This window comes from Phalacrocorax aristotelis, chromosome 8 (genome assembly GCF_949628215.1).
Source record: "Phalacrocorax aristotelis chromosome 8, bGulAri2.1, whole genome shotgun sequence".
In the NCBI taxonomy this organism is placed as follows: Eukaryota; Metazoa; Chordata; class Aves; order Suliformes; family Phalacrocoracidae; genus Phalacrocorax; species Phalacrocorax aristotelis.
In genome coordinates this window covers 36,146,545-36,163,294 of record NC_134283.1, presented here as the reverse complement: position 1 = coordinate 36,163,294, position 16,750 = coordinate 36,146,545, and the positions used below count along the sequence as shown (strand labels likewise).

Below are 16,750 nucleotides of genomic sequence, written 5' to 3'. Positions count from 1 at the left end.
GTTTATATCCCTTAATCAAGCCTTGGTTTACTCTCTTCTAATGCTTGTAACCTGTCCTTTTTTCACATGCACACACAGTACTAGTTCAGTTCTTATTTGTTCCATCTGTGTTCAGCATTCTCGCACAGAAAGCATCTTTGAAAAAAATCTTTGATTGTGCCCTTATGATTGAGTTTCTTCTTGTGCTCTGCACCTTCATACCCAAAGTATGGAGATACTCATTGCAACTAACATTTTGTCTTGTTGCATGGAGTCCTTGTAGAGTGAATGTGCGTGTGTGTACTTAAATACTGCTGTTAATGTTTTATGTCCTAAATAAGAGTTTGTTTAGTAACAGAGCATTGAACAAGATGCGATGTATCGTGGTAGGGGAGGCTCAACTTGTATGAATAAATCCTGTCCAGAAGGATGTCATATCTGGGTGTTGCCGGCACACTGTTGCCTTTTCCCAACAGTCAAGTGGACTGGACTGTTTAATCATTAATCAGGGAGTAGCAAAAAAAGAAATGTCCTGCCTAGTGTGTTGTGTGTCTAAAGCAAAAACATATTTAGATATTGTTGCAATTTTTTTTTTTCAGCCAAACTGCAGTCTTTGCTTTAGGGAGGTGACCCATCTTAGAGCTGTTAATCAACTGTTTGTATGGGGAAAAAAATTTTTTTTTTAGAAATAGAGTAGCAACACAGAACATAGACAGCAAAGATCAAAGGGGGATTCATGTGGATATGTAATTAAGCAAAAAGTAGTTGAAAATTAACGGGCAAATTGTTACCACTTTCTTTTTGTGTGTCTTTATTCTGTTATGCAAGGGGTTAATTCTGATAAATTTCTCAAAATAGTTTCCAATCGGAGACCATACCGAGAGTACTATGTGGATGCATTAGGAGAACCTTCAGAGAAAACCTGGGTTGCTGGGAAAGCTATTGTCCTCTTTGAAGGAAGACATCAGTTTGAAGAGCTGCCTGTTCTTCGAAGAAGAGGAAAGCAAAAGGAAAAAGGCTACAAACATAAGGTGAAAGATCTGTTTTCTCTAATATGTTTTCGATTCTTTGAACCCCTATAGTACAAAGTATTCCTTTATGCCTGGAATTGCACTTTGACAGCTTTCTTCTGTGGCAGTGACTGCAACAACGCAGCCAGGGAAGTGGTTCTTTGCATCCTTACAACGAGCATAGTTATAAGCTGCCAGGAGTTTCTGGGCTCTCTTTTATGTGGGGGTGTGGCCTGCTGCTTTTATTGCCCTAGACAGCTCTGAGAGGCAGAGGAGTCAGGTCTCTGTCGGTGTGAGATCTGTTCAGTGGTGCAACCCTGTCCTGATGTCTATTACAGCATGCTTCTAAATAACTTCCTGTGCTCTCTGGCAGCCTCTCTTGGCTGATCTGAACCAGAGGTGGAGTTGCATGCTTCACTAGATCTCTGACTGAGATAAAGCAGTGGGGTTTTTAGCCCTGCTTCAGTAATTCTCTTTATAGAAACCTGTTAGGACTTACAATTTGACCGGGAAAACCCTTTGTCAGTGAGCCTGTGGGAATGAGTTTTGTGGCTCAGCACATCATCTCCATCTCCAAACATAACAGCCTGGAGCTGTTGTAGCCAGTATAATGTAACATGACATAGGGGTCTGGTCTATGTCTTTAGGAAGGTGACAGGAGAAATTAACTTTTTAAAATTGCTGAAGTGAAGAAGTACAGAGGCTACTATGTTACTGTAAGAGAGCAGATAGTCATGCTAGGCAACGGTGTCTAGTTTTTCTATTTTTCCAAGAGGTTTGTTATCAGTTATGTACTTAACCTGTGTTAGTGCAAAACGATCAGATTCAATGTGCTCTTACAGATGTGAGTCCCAGGGAGTAATGCTTTCATTTGGTTTTTCTTTCCCAAGGGTGTGTTTCAGTATCTTAAGGACTTTTCTCCTGTTCACAGCTCCCTAACAACTAGTTACATGCTCCCAACTAACTTTTCTGGTCCTAGAAATGCTCCATGACTAATGTCTCATCCTATATGTAAATGGCAGCACCAGTGTGGCAGCACCAAAGGGAATCAGATGCTTGTCACTTGCATAGGTGTCCAGGTTTGCATCCCTGGAAGCCAAGATCTGATGCAAAGCTGAGAGTATTTGGCTGCTTTACTACCAGGGTCCATAAAACTTTTTAATCCGGTGAAATGAAGTTTTGTTGGTGTGGTGTGTGTCAATTTTTTAGTTTTGGTTTGGGGGGTTTTTTTTTTGGTGGTTTTGTTGTTGTTGTGGTGGGTTTTTTTTTGTTTTGGGTTTTTTAAAGTAAAAATGTCAGAAAATTGAGTTGTTCCTCCTGCCTTGGAACTGGTTTTGATTTTAGGAGCATTTGTGAAGCCTTTGATTTGCTGTTGTGCAGCCAAGAACAACACACACAGATAAGGAACAAGTTTCTTGCTGTTTTTAGATGTTAGCAGAGGTTCCTGTCCAGTATGGAGAATGCTTTTTGTCTTACACGAAAGGTACAGAGTTAAAGCTGGTAGACTTCTAGGTAATGGACATCTTAAATCTGTTAGAGTATGTTTTATATGTGTGTCTGATCTTACGTTTGTGCTGAGGTGAGTTGATGGAGAGGGAAGATTGAATTGTGCTCTGAGTTCAAGGGTTGCAGGAAGAATGAAGAATGAGCAAAGCAAACATGTCTGCTCAAATACTTTCAGGAAAGTGATGCTGCATTTGCCTTGAGAGGCTTAACTGGCTGTTGCTTTGCATGTCTGTGCCAGGGTTCCATACCATAAGCATTCCCCTTTCCAGGCTGTTGTGTTCAGGGTATGCTGGGACACCAGGGCATCTGGTTCCTGGGAGACCTGTGATTGCAGGGACCCTTCTTCTTTTTTGGGAACGCACAGGGATTTTTATTAGGCTCAGCAGGAGTGCAGGGTACTTGCCCAGGAGAAGTATTTTCTGTGTCTGATAGGCACAGTCTCTGTGAATCCGTGTGGTTGTCTTAAAGATGCAAAGGGCAGGACTCTGTTCTGTGCCTTGTGTGTCTCTATCTCCCTTTTGTTGCTTACCCAATCAAATTTTTCCTTTTCTTTTTGCCTCCTCCAACTTTAAGGTTCCTCAGAGATTTATGGCTAAATGGGAAGTCAGCGTTGGACAGGCAGAAGACATTCTTCTCAGGGGGCCAGAGGATCAGAAATGCAGCCAGAACTCCAGTGAGCTGGACAGTGAGAAGGAAATGCAGTCAGAATACTATGCCAATGGCCCTGGAGCAGAAAGGGGCAGGCAGCTGAACGGCTGTTTTAAATCCTTGGCATTTGACTCCAGACATCCGGCCAGCGAAAAAGGAAAATTGCACATTAAGCCACATGTGAAAAAGAGCTCTGACAGCAGAAAAAGGACTAGAGTAAAAAAGAGCAGTGCAAGAGGGGAAGCATCTAGGGGAGAAATCAAAGCAAAAACGTCAGAGTGCATAGTTAGAAACATGATTGTTGGGGACCTACCAGGTAAACACGCATCTCATGAACTTCGCCGGATTGCCAACAGCCTAACAGCATCCAGTAGCACCAGGGAAAACCATTTGCTTTCCTCCTTTGGAGAAAGACGTTTTGAAAAGACAACTTTGAAACCAGACTACGAGAATTGTAGAAGTGATGCTCTGAAGAACACGCTCCAAGGGGATTTGTTTTCCAGCGCATCTTTGGAGAGAGAGAAGAGTACCCTGGGCATTTTGTGCAGCTCCAAATTACAAATACACTATTCTGCATCTGATACTGGTATTGAGAAAAAGCAAACTGAATCAGATTCATCCTCTTCCCTGTCAGATGGTGGGAACAGTGATGTAGATACCATGGACCAAAGTTCAGAGAGAGCCTATAGTGCTCTTGAAGTTAGCGATTCTTCAGATAAAGTGGAGAAGGAATTTCCTATGATGTCAAGTGGAAACATTAAGCTTTCCATGTATCTTTCTCAGAAGAGCAACAGAAGGGCCAGGAAGAAGTCATACAGAGATCGCAAACCTCTGGGAGGTTCAGTAACCGGAAGATTTAATGCTGAATTTGCAGTTGGGGAGCTTGAAGTAGGCTTCTCTGATGCTGAGATGTCACTGACAGCTCTTGAGTGTTCCTCAGATGTGAGAAATGACAATCTTTCCCTAGCAAACAAGCACACTACTCTCCAAAGTGTTTCCAAGGACAGCTCCTGGCCTGCTGTTGCAAGTCAAGCAAACTTAAAACCGAAAAGCATGAAAATGCCCCGAATCAGGAGTATAAAGTGCAAACATAAAGAAAAAGTTGCTGGGTTGGAGCCTCCTCTTGCAGAAGAGGAGGGTGGTATGAATCGTTGCTCTTCCGATACCAAAGGTTTCTCTGGCCTTCAGAGAGATTCTCTTCAGAGAAGCGGAAAAGTTGACGGTCAGAAACTGTTAAACAACATGCATGAGAAAACCAGAGATTCTGCTGAAATAGAAACGGCTGTGGTGAAACACGTCTTGTCAGAGCTGAAGGAGCTGTCATACCGGTCCATGAATGATGATGCTAGTGACTCTGGCGCTCCAAAGGCCACAGTACCTTTACTTTTCTCTTCTGCCTCTGGCCATGGTCGTTTGCCTATTGAGCCAGATTATAAATTCAGCACCTTGTTAATGATGTTGAAGGATATGCATGACAGTAAGACAAAAGAGCAGCAATTGATGACTGGTCAAAATATAGTCCCATTTCGAAATACCAGCACAGCTGATGGCTCTGGAAGCAATTCTGCGAGTGGTCTGAAGTCCTTGTCTATTGTAGGTCCCCCATATAAAATAGAAAAAAATGGAGATTGTGTCAAGGAAACAGTAAATTCAAACTCCGCTGTAAGCAACTCCTCATTTTCACGCAATCCTTCAACCAAGTTGACAGGGATTGGTACTAGTAAAAGGGAGCCCACGAGTACTGCTGTTTCTGGGACAAACGGCACAAATTGCATGTCCAAACGCAACTGTTCAAAATCTAAGCAGTCATCAAAGCTTGGAGATAAAACAGTTTCAAACAGAAAGGACTTAAAACCAGGAGGGCCAAGTAAGTTGCTAAGTCGGTTGTCCAGAGATTCAGGAGAACATGCATTCCGCGTTCACGGTTCGGTTACCAGTCCTCTAGGTAATGAAGCAGAAGATACTGAGAGGAAAGAGTCTGTTGATTTAACAGAACATTCAACTGATGAAGACTCTGCCTGTTTATCTGATGACAATTTAGATCGTATTGGAAGGAGACCTGAAGCTGGTAGAAATATTGAGAGCTGCATTTCTGCTGAAAATGGGGAGAGTCCAGACTTGGATTCAGAGGCAAATAGTGAGAGCTCTCATGGTGATGAGTCTAATGATATAAATCACGTAGCACCCAAAAAGCGATGGCAGCGTTTTAACCAAAGCAGTGCTAGATCTAATAAGCACATCAGTAGATCTAGGGAACAAGGAAACTTGGAGAGTGCCTTTGGCCTGAATTCTGGTGGCTTTTCACTGAAGGGAAATGAGTGCTTGGGACGTAGGCATTCCTCTCATTCAAAGGTGCTTGAGGGAGACCTGACAGGTCAGGACTATGAGAATCGTTTAGAATTAGTTGAGAAACGTTTGAATGTATGTGGTAAGCCAAACAACAGTGTGATGGACTCAGAAACAGAGCTTGGCAACTTTGCTCCCCAGTCTGAATTCTCTGCACAAGGTAAGGGAGCTGGACTTGCGCCAGAGTGTGTATTTGTATACATTTTATACTTTTTCATTTAAAGCATAAGTTATGGAACTTGGGGCTGTTTGACAACATGGAGATGTATACACCTGAGCTGAAGAAAGTGTGATGCGTTGGTTTTGGGTTCTCTGTAAGCATGGAGAACAAAGAAGGCAGAGCAATTATGGGGTTTTGCTTAGCTTTTTGGTCAGAAAGTTTAAATACATTACAAATCATTATGACCTCCACAGTGAAAGACAATGTGTTGGGGTTTTCTTTGGTGTTTTAGTGTGGAATTTTATTAGCTGTTAATAACAAATTGGGGAGCACCACAGATTTCCTAATTTACAGCTCTGGTGTGGCTGCCTGAGGGAGGAAGGGGAGAACAGAATAGGGGGAAGCTGCCAGGGAGGCTGGGCTGGAGGTGGGTCTGGAAGATGGCAGGCAGAGGTAAAGCAGCATCATTGCATTGGAGGGGAGATGTCCTTGGAAGGAGGTGGCTTCTGAGGACCACAAGGTCAGACAGTCCTGCCTTTCCCACAGAGATGGGGACATTTGGTTAAAGCAAAAAAAAAACCAAAAAACCACCCCACCACCAACCAGCTCTGTGTGGAGGGAGTAGGTCCAGCAGAACCACATTCAACATATACCATCCTCAGGATTCTGCAAAGAGCCTGGGGAAGCAAACCTTAATGAAAACAACAATGAAATTTTTACGTAGATTTCACCAAACTAAATTGTTCTAATCTATTTGCAATATCATAAATGAACTTAACTTTACAGACTTTACAACCTGTGCGTGTTTCGTCACTTACGTGTTCCCTCAGTGCACATTTTGGTGTGTGTATTTTGCTATTAGTGGTTGCTAGAGGTTGCCTGCCACCTCTTTCAGTGTGGAAAAGGCTTAGTGGTCACAGGACCTGCCCAAGGCAAGTCACAGCAGGCACAGAAAATGAGCCCTTAGGGTGTAATGCATGGGGTAGAAGTTCTGGTTTGAAATCATGACAAGCTTGATCATTCACTGACTCCTCTGGCTGTGGCTGCATGTTTTTGGGGACTTAAGTCTTCACAGGGCAGGTGAGAGGATGCACATTGTTCGGGGGCCAAGGCTCTGCTCCAGGAGTGTTGCAGCCTGCCAGAGGCAGAGGGTTCCTTGTTTGCACTAAGATGCAGCTGGGTTCTCATGGCTTCGTGATGGTTTCGCAACTGAAGCATCCCTGCAACGTTGCTATGTGAGATGAATATGCAAGTGTGCAGAGAGAGCTAAAGAAGAGCTGCCAAGAGCTAGTAATGTTAGAAGGGAGGTGGCAGAGGTGGAGGAGCAGGCAGCAGGCTCCTGGGTGAGGTGGCAGGAGCTGTCCTGGTACTGCACACAGGGATGCCGTGATGGTGAGGGCCTGGGTTTACTTGCAAAAGTGACAGATCAGCAACTGCCGTGTAATCTAATTTCCTTGCCCTAAATAGCATGTGAGCCTTGAAGCACGCCTGAACCTTATCTATACAGATGTGCTATGGGGAGGCACTGGAGCATTGGTGTATGAGGAGCTGCCTGGACTGCTATAACAGCCCCAGTGTGCTGGGGGTAGTGAGTAAACCTCTAATGCTGTGAAAAGCCCATTTTTGGAAGCCAGTCTTCCTTTTATATCAGGCAAGACCGATTACAGAGAAAGTAGAGAAAAAGATGCTGGAAGTTAGACTAACTGCAACTTACAGAGGAGAAAGTGTTTCCTCTGTTTGCCAATGCTTTGTGAAGACATGGGTAATCCTCATCCGGGGCAGGTAGAGTATCAGTGTGAGATCGCAACAAATTGCAGTCACAACTGTATATAGTTTGAGCTTAGTGGAAATTACAAAGTCTTGATCATAGTTGAATGGCAACATTTGGCATATTTTTACTACAAAGTTTGAGGTGCAGATAAGGCAGAAGAGATGATTGGTGGAATTTGCTGACGTAAAACACCTACAAATATGTGATTTATCAGTGCTAGTCAGACTGCATTTGGGATTCTTGTATATTGGGATTTGTTTTGGGGGAAAAAAATACAGTAAGCCAGGCCTTCTGGCCCAGTGCTGTGTGCTCTGCTGCATGGCTTTGGGCTCTAAACAGTTGCCCAGTGAGGATACTCATCCTATAACTGGTTATGTGCTGAAATGTGTACTTTACCCAGACACCTGTGCAGGGCATTAATAGAGGCTGAAAATAGCTGTGCTTGAGAAAGTTGTTCCTTTCTTTTCTTTTGGCCAAGTTTGACGTTTTCATGCTTGTTTAACCACAAAGCCACAATAAAGCGTAACAATCTTGTCCAACATCCCTGTTCTGAAGTGTTGCACTGGAATGCTTTGTTGTAAAATGTTTCCGTTTTAAAGAAGAAAAAGCCACCCTCTACACATGAAAAGAAGCAAAGAGAATATTTAGTGTTTGTTCCTAAACTTCCAGGAGACCACAAATGTTTTTGTGACTAGGAGAAATCTTTACAACATGATACAATAATTTCAAAAATTAATAAAGGGGGAGAATTCAGCGGTATTCTGGGAAGTGAGAAAAAGTCATAAACTTGCATCATCTTGCTCTTGCAGCTTGCTGAGCAGATATGACCTAGAGTGTCAGGGCTCTTTTTTCCTTTTTTTTCCCCCCTTTTTGTGGTGTTTTTTTTTTTTTTTTTTTGAGCTTGCTGTGCATTGGGGTGTTGAGGTGCTATAGCATGGGTGGTTAGGTTTGTATCAAGGAAATACCTGTTACTGGGTTTCCCTTGCGATGGTGCAGTGTTGTGCAAACAAAGACATCTGAGCCCTGAAGAGCTTGCAGTTGCTGAAGAGGACTGTTCGCTCCCTGATCTCATTGTGGAATCTATTGTCGGGAAGCAAAGGCAATAAACGGGCTTGCGGTAGCAGATGGGGAATACAAGGCTCTTGTAGTATATACAAAAATATGCCAGGGAGGAGAGGAAGGGAAGGAGTTAGGCTTACGCGTCACTTGTGACTGAACCGCATTATGGAAAGCAGTGTTTTCTTGTGTCCCTGCACTAAAACCAGAGGACTTTGGGATTAACAGCAAAAGTAGCATGATGAGTCTGAGTTGCTAATGGACTTAAGTTTTGGCAAAAGTACTGCAAGAAGGTTAGATGTAGTTTGTGTAGGGAGGTGTTGGGTGAAATTCCAGGAGCCTCTCAGATATCTAACGTTTTTTTGACATTTTTTTTAATTTTATCGGAACGGCTTGAAGTCCCTTAGGTCCTTAAAAATCCCACGTGCTATGTCAGGATTATGGAAAATAGGAAGCTCAAAAATTATAAGGCTGTATCAAAGAGAATTATTGGGGCTTTTCCCACGTGGAGCCTCTGGAAGAGAAGGCAGGAGCAACTATTATCTACGGATCATGAGGAGAATTTTGTCCTGTGACCCTCTCAGAAACTCAGTCTTGAAGCTGCTTTCCTTTTTCTTAGTACATTCAGAGAGGAAACGCCTTAGAAAGCCAAGTAAACGGCTTCTGGAATACGCAGAAGAATATGATCATTTATTTGCACCCAAGAAGAAATCAAAGAAGAGCCAGGAGCAATTGCAAAAGGTGGGTGAAAGTGAATGTGCTCTTCATGGTTATTACTCTGGGGCTTTGGTGTTCGTTCTTTTGACGCGTTCTTGCTGGCTAAACGTCGTTGCTGCGTGTGGTGCCATGCAGGGTCAATGTTTTCACCAACATGTTTCACTATGCTAGGTGAATTCTGTGGCAAGGTCTGAATTTGAAGGTGGTCTTCCTGCGCAATGCAGTCCTGACAGAGTTATCCAGCGGGGGCCGAGTCCTTTGGTTTCAACGCCATCTTCAACCAAAGAGTCCCCTCCCATCCTTGAAGCAGAGTGCTCCTTCTCAGAACTAGGATCCCGTTCCACTGATCCCAATGATCAACTTATAGAAGGACCTTCAGATTTTCCAGAGCTGGTGCTGTCTTCCTCAGATGTTTCTGAAGTTTCTGCTTCTCCAGATGCAGAAGAGAGATTCCTAAAATCAGGTAGGTGTGAGGTTTTGTGATTCTGTTCCTGTAAGCGAATGTGTCAACAGTTCAACAGAAATTGTTGCTTTGGTCAGAGTGAAAAGGTTAGTAGCTGTGAATCTGTTAATTTATTTTCACGTTGCTTCATTCAATGACTGTTAGTGGTGCTGGGAAGGGAGAGAGAGGGCAGGTGTGGTGGGTGAGCTGGATGACTACACTTATGCAAAAGCTGTCTGTAGTGTATGATGGTTCTCCTTAGGTCTTGGCACAGAATACCCCTTTATCCAAATTAAGAAAGTCACAACTCCTTCTTGGAGTGTTTGATACATGTGCTTGCAAACAGTGGCATTTTTTTTTTTTAGCTTGAAGGTCTCTTGCTGCTGTTAAAACCCTTTGGATGAACATTGTTGTTGCTGAGGTTAATATGCAAAGTCTTAATCTGGAGAGCTTATGGGGTGACGTTTTGCTCTCCTGGTGAGCTCAGGGAATAGTAGCACAGAAATCCCTCTGGAAGAACAACTTTTCTTTGTTGTTCTAAACATCTGTAGAAATTGTCAGAGACCTGTGCTAGCAGCAAGCCAGGGACTTAGCTTTCTGTAAGGCACAGTATATACAAACAGTAAGTATGATCTGACTGGCTTTTCCCCTTTCCAAGAGAGTTACACTCAGGCTGAGGGGAGACCTTATCACTCTCTACAACTACTGAAAGGAGGTTGTAGTGAGGTTGATGTCGGTCTCTTCTCCCAAGTTACTAGCAATAGAATGAGAGAAAATGGCCTCAAGCTGCATCAGGGGAGGTTTAGATTGGATATTAGGAAAAATATTTTCACTGGAAGAGTGGTCAGGCATTGGAATAGGCTGCCCAGAGAGGTGGTGGAGTCGCCATCCCTGGAGGTATTTAAAAGACATGCAGATGCAGCACTTCAGGGCATGGTTTAGGAAGCATGGTGGTGTTGGGTTGACGGTTAGACTTGGTCCTACAGGTCTTTTCCAACCTTAATGATTCTGTGATTCTACTTTGCAGTACATTAATTCTCTGGTCACATCTAAAGATATGTCCAGGGTTAAAGCCCTGTTATTCTGGCTGTGCTAACTTGGAGGGAACACTGTTCCTGTTCTAAAGGGCTTATGGTCAAAAAAATTAAGCAGACAGAGAGGTACGGTCACTGGGAGGTTAGTTAGCCTGTTACGTTTGAGGGCAGAGGGATTGCCTTTGCAGGCTTGTGGGTGTCAGATGGAATGGGAAAGTTGGAGACTATTAAAAGGAAACAAAACTGGGGATGTGAACCTGAGGTTGGAGATGCAGAACAGTACAGGGTGCAGCAGTGGGAGCAAACATACAGTATGCGGAGGCCGCATAGATTTCCCCCCCCCTGAGAAAACTCACCTCTTACTGAAGCACACAGAGCCTAAGCTTTGGACAGAGGCTGGCACTGAGAACAGTGCCATTTTTGTCTCTCCATTAGGGGTCTGATGCATAAGTGGTGCATGTAGAGGTGTGTGTCAGAGCCGAGGCTGATAAAGCAAGCAGATGAATGGGGCCGGATGGGTAGCAGGCTGTTTCTGTGGAGTGTCTTGCATTCATAGCGTTGTCATTTCCTGGTCATTCTAAGTTTATACTGATGTCAAAATTAGTGTGGATGAGCCCAGGTCTAGCAACTTGTTACCTCCTGAGTGCCAGCAAAAAGCTTGAGTAGGAAGTGGTGCGGGTTACAGCTAGTTTCTTTGGGGTGTCTTTTCCCAGGTAGTTCTAATCAGAGTGTGTCCTTTAGCCTGTTTACTCTGCACAGCATAAATGCTGATGTGAGTGGCGTGGGAGTGGAGGCAGGGCTGTATTTGTCAGTGGTAGGACTGGCTTATATCAGATCAAAGTGATTGGGAAATTATGATCTGAATTGCACTGCCAGGATGTGTTACCTGCTGGCATTAACTTCATAGCCGCTCTTCTGTGGGTGGATTTTTGTATTACATGTTGAGGTATGCCTGAAGGTCACGGCAGACTGAGGTACCTTTTTGAGGAAGTTGTACAGAAACCGGTAATTGACATCTCTGCCCAAGGAGTTTATGATCCCAAAGACAGGGTGAAGGAGATTGTTTTGAACTCTTGGCTGATACTTGTTTAATGGTCTTAGTCTGATTGAAGAGAATAAACCCCCTGTTTAACTGATGTGAAGAGTTTCATTGCAGGAAACTTCGAAAGCAAGCGTCAAAGGAAGCCTACTAAAAAGCTCTTGGAATCCAATGATTTGGACACTGCCTTTATGCCAAAGAAGGAGGAGTGGACTCCCCCAAAGAAGGTACTTTCCTTCCAGCTCTTTTGAAAACAAGATAGAAAACAAGCTTAGACAGCAGACCCTGCTGAGTGAGACACAGTGCAATGGGCTGTGGTTTTTTTGTTGGCTGTGGCCCAGGAGCAAAGGTCCACCCTTCCCAAAGGTGCTGGTTGCTGTGTTATGATGAAGAAATCTGCTGAATACAGATGTGTTCCCCACCCCTCCTCACTTGTAATTGGGATTGGGTAGTTTTAGGTGTAAAATCTCCTCTCTCTGTTGATTTATATGGAAAAGGAGCCATCTGGATGCTGGCTGCGAAGGTGTGAGCGGAAGTGTTCTCTGCAGAGGCTTTCTGTCACTGCTGTGTATCGGTGTAGCTTTTGAGATTGAACCTAAGGCTTTGTCCTTTTCTGTCAGATTTCCACTGAGCAGTGTTTCCTTTGTTACCTTCCCAAGTGAGCTGGTGAATGGTATGTAAGTGCAGAGCTTGTAGCAGGGTGGAGGCTTGAGTTGTATCGCATGTAGTATGCAGTGTGCAGTGCTTGGTGTGCAGATTTTTAGAGGAAATGCTGCTCTTCTCTGCTGAATACTCAATGTTCAGTGACATAGTTTGGAAAAAAAACCACCTTGTAAAGAATTATTTCAGGTGGTGTACTTGCACAAGACTTGTTACCACTGTCTCTAAGGCTGATTAATAAGTTTTCCTCCTTTCCTTTTTCCTTCTCTGTGTGCCGCAGTCTTAATACAGTTATCATGGTTGCAGTAATGCAGAGACCAGTGTATTTCAGTCTTAAGCTCCGTAAAAGTGTAAAGCTAGAAGGGAGTCTTTGTTCCCAGCAACTTACAGGGTATTAGCAGCTGTTTTGGGAGAGCTCAGGAAACTGTGGATGATACTGCTGAGCACAAGGCACAGCAGGCTCAGTGTTTGTCCCTGCCCAGTGACTCTTTTCCATGTGGGATCTATCATACACACAAAACAAATGTTTTCTTGTAAAGTCTTTAATCACTGATGAATTCATGACCTGAACTGTAAGTTACATGTTGCAGTCATTCGTAAAGGGTATGAGCGGCTGAGGAACGTGCACCTCTGATTTGCATCTGGTGACTTCACCCTATTGTGTATTTGTAGGGCACTGGCCCTTCGGAGAGCGACAGCTCTGAGCTCTATTCACCAGCCCACTTCTCGGACCTGGCAGAAGGTAAGTGAAGGCAGGGATGTGGGGGTAGACTGGTGACACTTGGATCACTGTCTCTGGCTTTGTGTCTGAGTAAGGGCTTATGTGTCCTGGGCTTTCAGAGGATGCTTGCCTCAGCTGAGGCAGTGGCAGAAGAAATGAAGAAATAGGTACCAAGATTGTTTGCCCAAGGTACCCGTATGTCTTTCGATATCCCTATGGAAAGTGGAGACGATGGGCACATATTCCTGTGAAAGATAATCACTTCTCATTCATAGTCTGGTGCTTGAAGGAGACTAATCAGCACAGGTCCTGTATCAATATGCTATCTTTTGCCTGACGACATGCTATGACCAGGCTCAGCGGTGGCTGCCCTCTCCCAGGGACAGCTGTGCACTTGCATTGTACTCCCTCCCCGTCTGTCTTTGTATCATGTTGGTATCAACATGAGGAAGTTTTTGTTGCAGTGTGGTGGGAGGAGGTAGTTATCAGCATTTGATTAGCAATGTAAGCTTTGGTAGCATTTCTTCTTTGCTGTTGGGGGGGCCGCCTCAGGGAAGCCAGTGAGATTGTTCAGCAGCCTAGCAAAAGAAGCTTAAACCAGAATGAGTGGGTGGTCCCTCTGACGGTTGCAGGACAGAGGGTAGACTGCCTGGAGGCTGGTATTGCCCTGGTCCTTATACCCTCAAAGACAGTAGGACCCAACCTGAAGCTCTCAGAAGGGGTGTAGAACTTGCTGGTGGTACCTGTGGTAAATAAATTATTTCTGCATGTTCCTTGAGTGGTCTTTCTGTTGCATCCCAGCTTCTGAAAAGATCTTGGAGAAGCAGCGGAAGCGGAAGAGACAGCGCCATGCCTCTACTGCAATGCATTCCAAGAAGGAGAGAAATGAGATGGGGCTGGGGGAGACCCCACACTCTGAGGTACTGTTGGGTCTTCCTACATGCTGTCATCCCTGTAACCTGCCTGCTACTTCCCAGGGCACTTTGCAGAGCCTAAGCCAGGTCATCTTTAGCTGGCTGCCTTGTCAGTTGGGAGTTTGTCCCACTGATGTAGTCGCATGAGCTGGGGTTGAAGATACCACCTTGATTTAGTAGCTATTTTGTGATGACTGTTTAACTCGGGCTCAGTTTTTAAGGTGCTACCCAGCTAATTCTCCAGGAGAGGGGCTGTTCTGATCTGATGAAACCAGGTTTTGCCTGGCATCTTGCTTTGCACCTCAGAAGGTTGAACTGCTGTAAAAGGTTTTCTCTGGTGGTGGTGGGAATCTTGCCCTTTTACACACCTGTATGAAGCAAAAGCACTAGACTGTGGTTTTCAACCCCTTCTTCCACTTGCCCCTGCACACCAGGGTAAGCCAAGAAACACGCTGGAGGGGATGGGGGTGATAGTCTGACTGCTCACAGGAGCCTTTGATTACATTCTGTCATCCAGCAGAAAGGGATAATTGGGGCAACTCCCTTCTACTGCATCCCAGCAGAGTTGGTGTACAAATATCTCTGACAAGCACATTTTGCCTTTTAGGAATGAGCCAGGTATCACCAAGTGTAGGGGAAGCAAGACTTTTCCTGGGAGAGGCGGAACACCTCTGGGCCTCTCACCATCGCCTCTCACTTCCAGTGGCCCAGGTTCAGCAGCAGGCTGTTCTGTCAGGATAGTCAGTATGTATTTCAGGAGCTGATTACAGACATATATTGTTGCATTTGTTGTTGTTATACAGCTTCCAGGAGAGCACAAACCTCACACCACTTTGAGCAGTGACAGCTATCCTGCTGCTACTGCTTTTTGAAAAGGGCATTTCTGATGGGGGTGATAAAGTGGGGTAATACCCCTGGGCCATGCAAGCCTGCCTGTGACAGTGTTGGTGACCTTTCTGAAGTGTGCTCACCTGGAATCATGTTTCAAAGAAGCCTGTACAAATATCTTTGCCAATGCTGGGGGGCAGTTAACGCTCTCGGCTGTTAGGCACCCACTAAGGGACTGGCTCAGGTCTGAGCCAGCAAATTCTCTGTGATTCTTTTATAAGGAAGAAGAGAGGGGGAAATTCAGAGCAGCAAAGTAGCTAGGCCATGGCTCTGAATCCTGCACCCACTGTTCACTGCAGAGAAAGTCCCAGGGAGTCTTAACTGCCTTCAGCCTGAGACATCTGTGTTGAGTACATGAGGTTAGGTATGGTAAACTCTGTCAAAAACCAAAACAAAACAAAAAAAAACCCCACACTAAAAAAAGGGCAATGCTTGGCACCTTTTGCCAGCATCGATTTCTCTGTGATGGTGTCTCTTGAGCCACTGCGGTGAGAGTGTTTATCCCTTGGCTTAGTTGAGTGCATGGGTACTGGTGAGTATTGGGGTGCTGTGGAGATGCAGTTGTGCTTTCACATGGAATTTGGACCATGCTGGTCCCTAAGTGACTTTCCACATACCAGGCAAGGAACTCTACTTTGTGTTGAATGGTGCTAGAAGAAATAGATGGTCTGATCATACAGCACAGTGAAGCCTTGGATCCAGCTGCTTTCAGAGCAAAAGAAGGCAGAGGAAAGCTTGTCTGTCTGGGCTGAACTAAGCAGCTTTCTCTATCCTGTCTGTGGAGCCAGGAGTGCAAGCTTACAACTTCAGGGCAGCAAGAGACTGAAAGAAGGGAATGGAAAATGCTGTTGAAATGGCTGTCAAGGTTGTGAGCCAAGGTCAGGCTGTGCCAAAGAACAGGCCAGGCTTTTGAGGATGTGCCAGATACAGCAGCAGAGATAGCTCTGGAAGAAGACCCAAGATGAGAAACCTGCCCTCTGTAGGAGGTATGTAGTTTTGCAGTGCTCATGCTGGGTAGGGGAAGGATGGGGAACAGTGTGACAGGTCCTTTTGACTGATGGCCTTGAATGGTGATCCCCTTATCCCTAGGCACAAAGCACAAGTATCTGGCCTTGCCCATTCTGTGTGGCTCTGACACTCCCTTCCCTGTACAGTTCTGGAAGCATCGATTAAGGCTAAGGTCCTGGCATGTGAAATGTGCAGATTGGCCAGCTGTTTGCAAACCCAAATAGGATGGGTTTAGCTGAAAGAGCAGGGCTAGAGCATGCTGTGCCACACTGGGCAGTGTGGGCCCAGTTGTTAAGGTAGCATTGCTACTAGCAAATGCTTTCATATCTGAAGAGGGAGTTGCTGATTAATGTTATATGACTCCTAGATGCATTTTAGTTTCCCATTCTATTAACACATGAAACATGGCCATCAGGGTTTAAACCCTGAAGGAGTCATGATAGAAAGAAGCCAGAAGGATGGAAAGACAAACCAGTTCTGAATCCTTTATACCTCTGTAGCAAATCTGAGTATGTCCCCCTCCCTTCCAAAACACCGTTTTGAAACCTTAGCTACAGCAGGAAGCTAGTGCTGCTGACCACAGGACAGGTGGTGTGCTTGTTTACCAGCACCCTCCCCCTCCTGTCAGGGACCTCAGTGACCATGAGGGGCTAGGCCCACTTCGTGTCTGTAACACTTGAGGCCCCAGTGTAAGCAGAAGCTATAGCTGATGTTGTTTGCCCATACCAGTAGCTGATTAACCCTGCTCTTGTTCTTCATTACAGTGACCCCTGCAACCCTGAGGTCACTGCTGAGCTGAGCAGAAGAGGGCGCACCTATGTAGGAATAGGCGGACCTGAGCTGTAACCAGT

At 44.9% G+C, this 16,750-nt stretch overlaps 1 protein-coding gene across 4 annotated transcripts in view; it reads left to right on the top strand.

Moving 5' to 3' along the window:
• Nucleotides 1–16,750, top strand: part of NSD1 (nuclear receptor binding SET domain protein 1) — a 65,324-nt gene that overhangs the window by 21,030 nt on the left and 27,544 nt on the right. For 3 of the 4 annotated variants that reach the window (XM_075102504.1, XM_075102502.1, XM_075102503.1), the window contains exons 4-10: nucleotides 838–1,010; nucleotides 3,069–5,649; nucleotides 9,096–9,217; nucleotides 9,365–9,656; nucleotides 11,826–11,935; nucleotides 13,041–13,110; nucleotides 13,891–14,009. In XM_075102504.1, the coding sequence (XP_074958605.1) occupies nucleotides 838–1,010; nucleotides 3,069–5,649; nucleotides 9,096–9,217; nucleotides 9,365–9,656; nucleotides 11,826–11,935; nucleotides 13,041–13,110; nucleotides 13,891–14,009 (3,467 nt within the window). The remainder of the gene's footprint in view (nucleotides 1–837; nucleotides 1,011–3,068; nucleotides 5,650–9,095; nucleotides 9,218–9,364; nucleotides 9,657–11,825; nucleotides 11,936–13,040; nucleotides 13,111–13,890; nucleotides 14,010–16,750) is intronic. The other variant, XM_075102505.1, reaches the window with a different exon arrangement.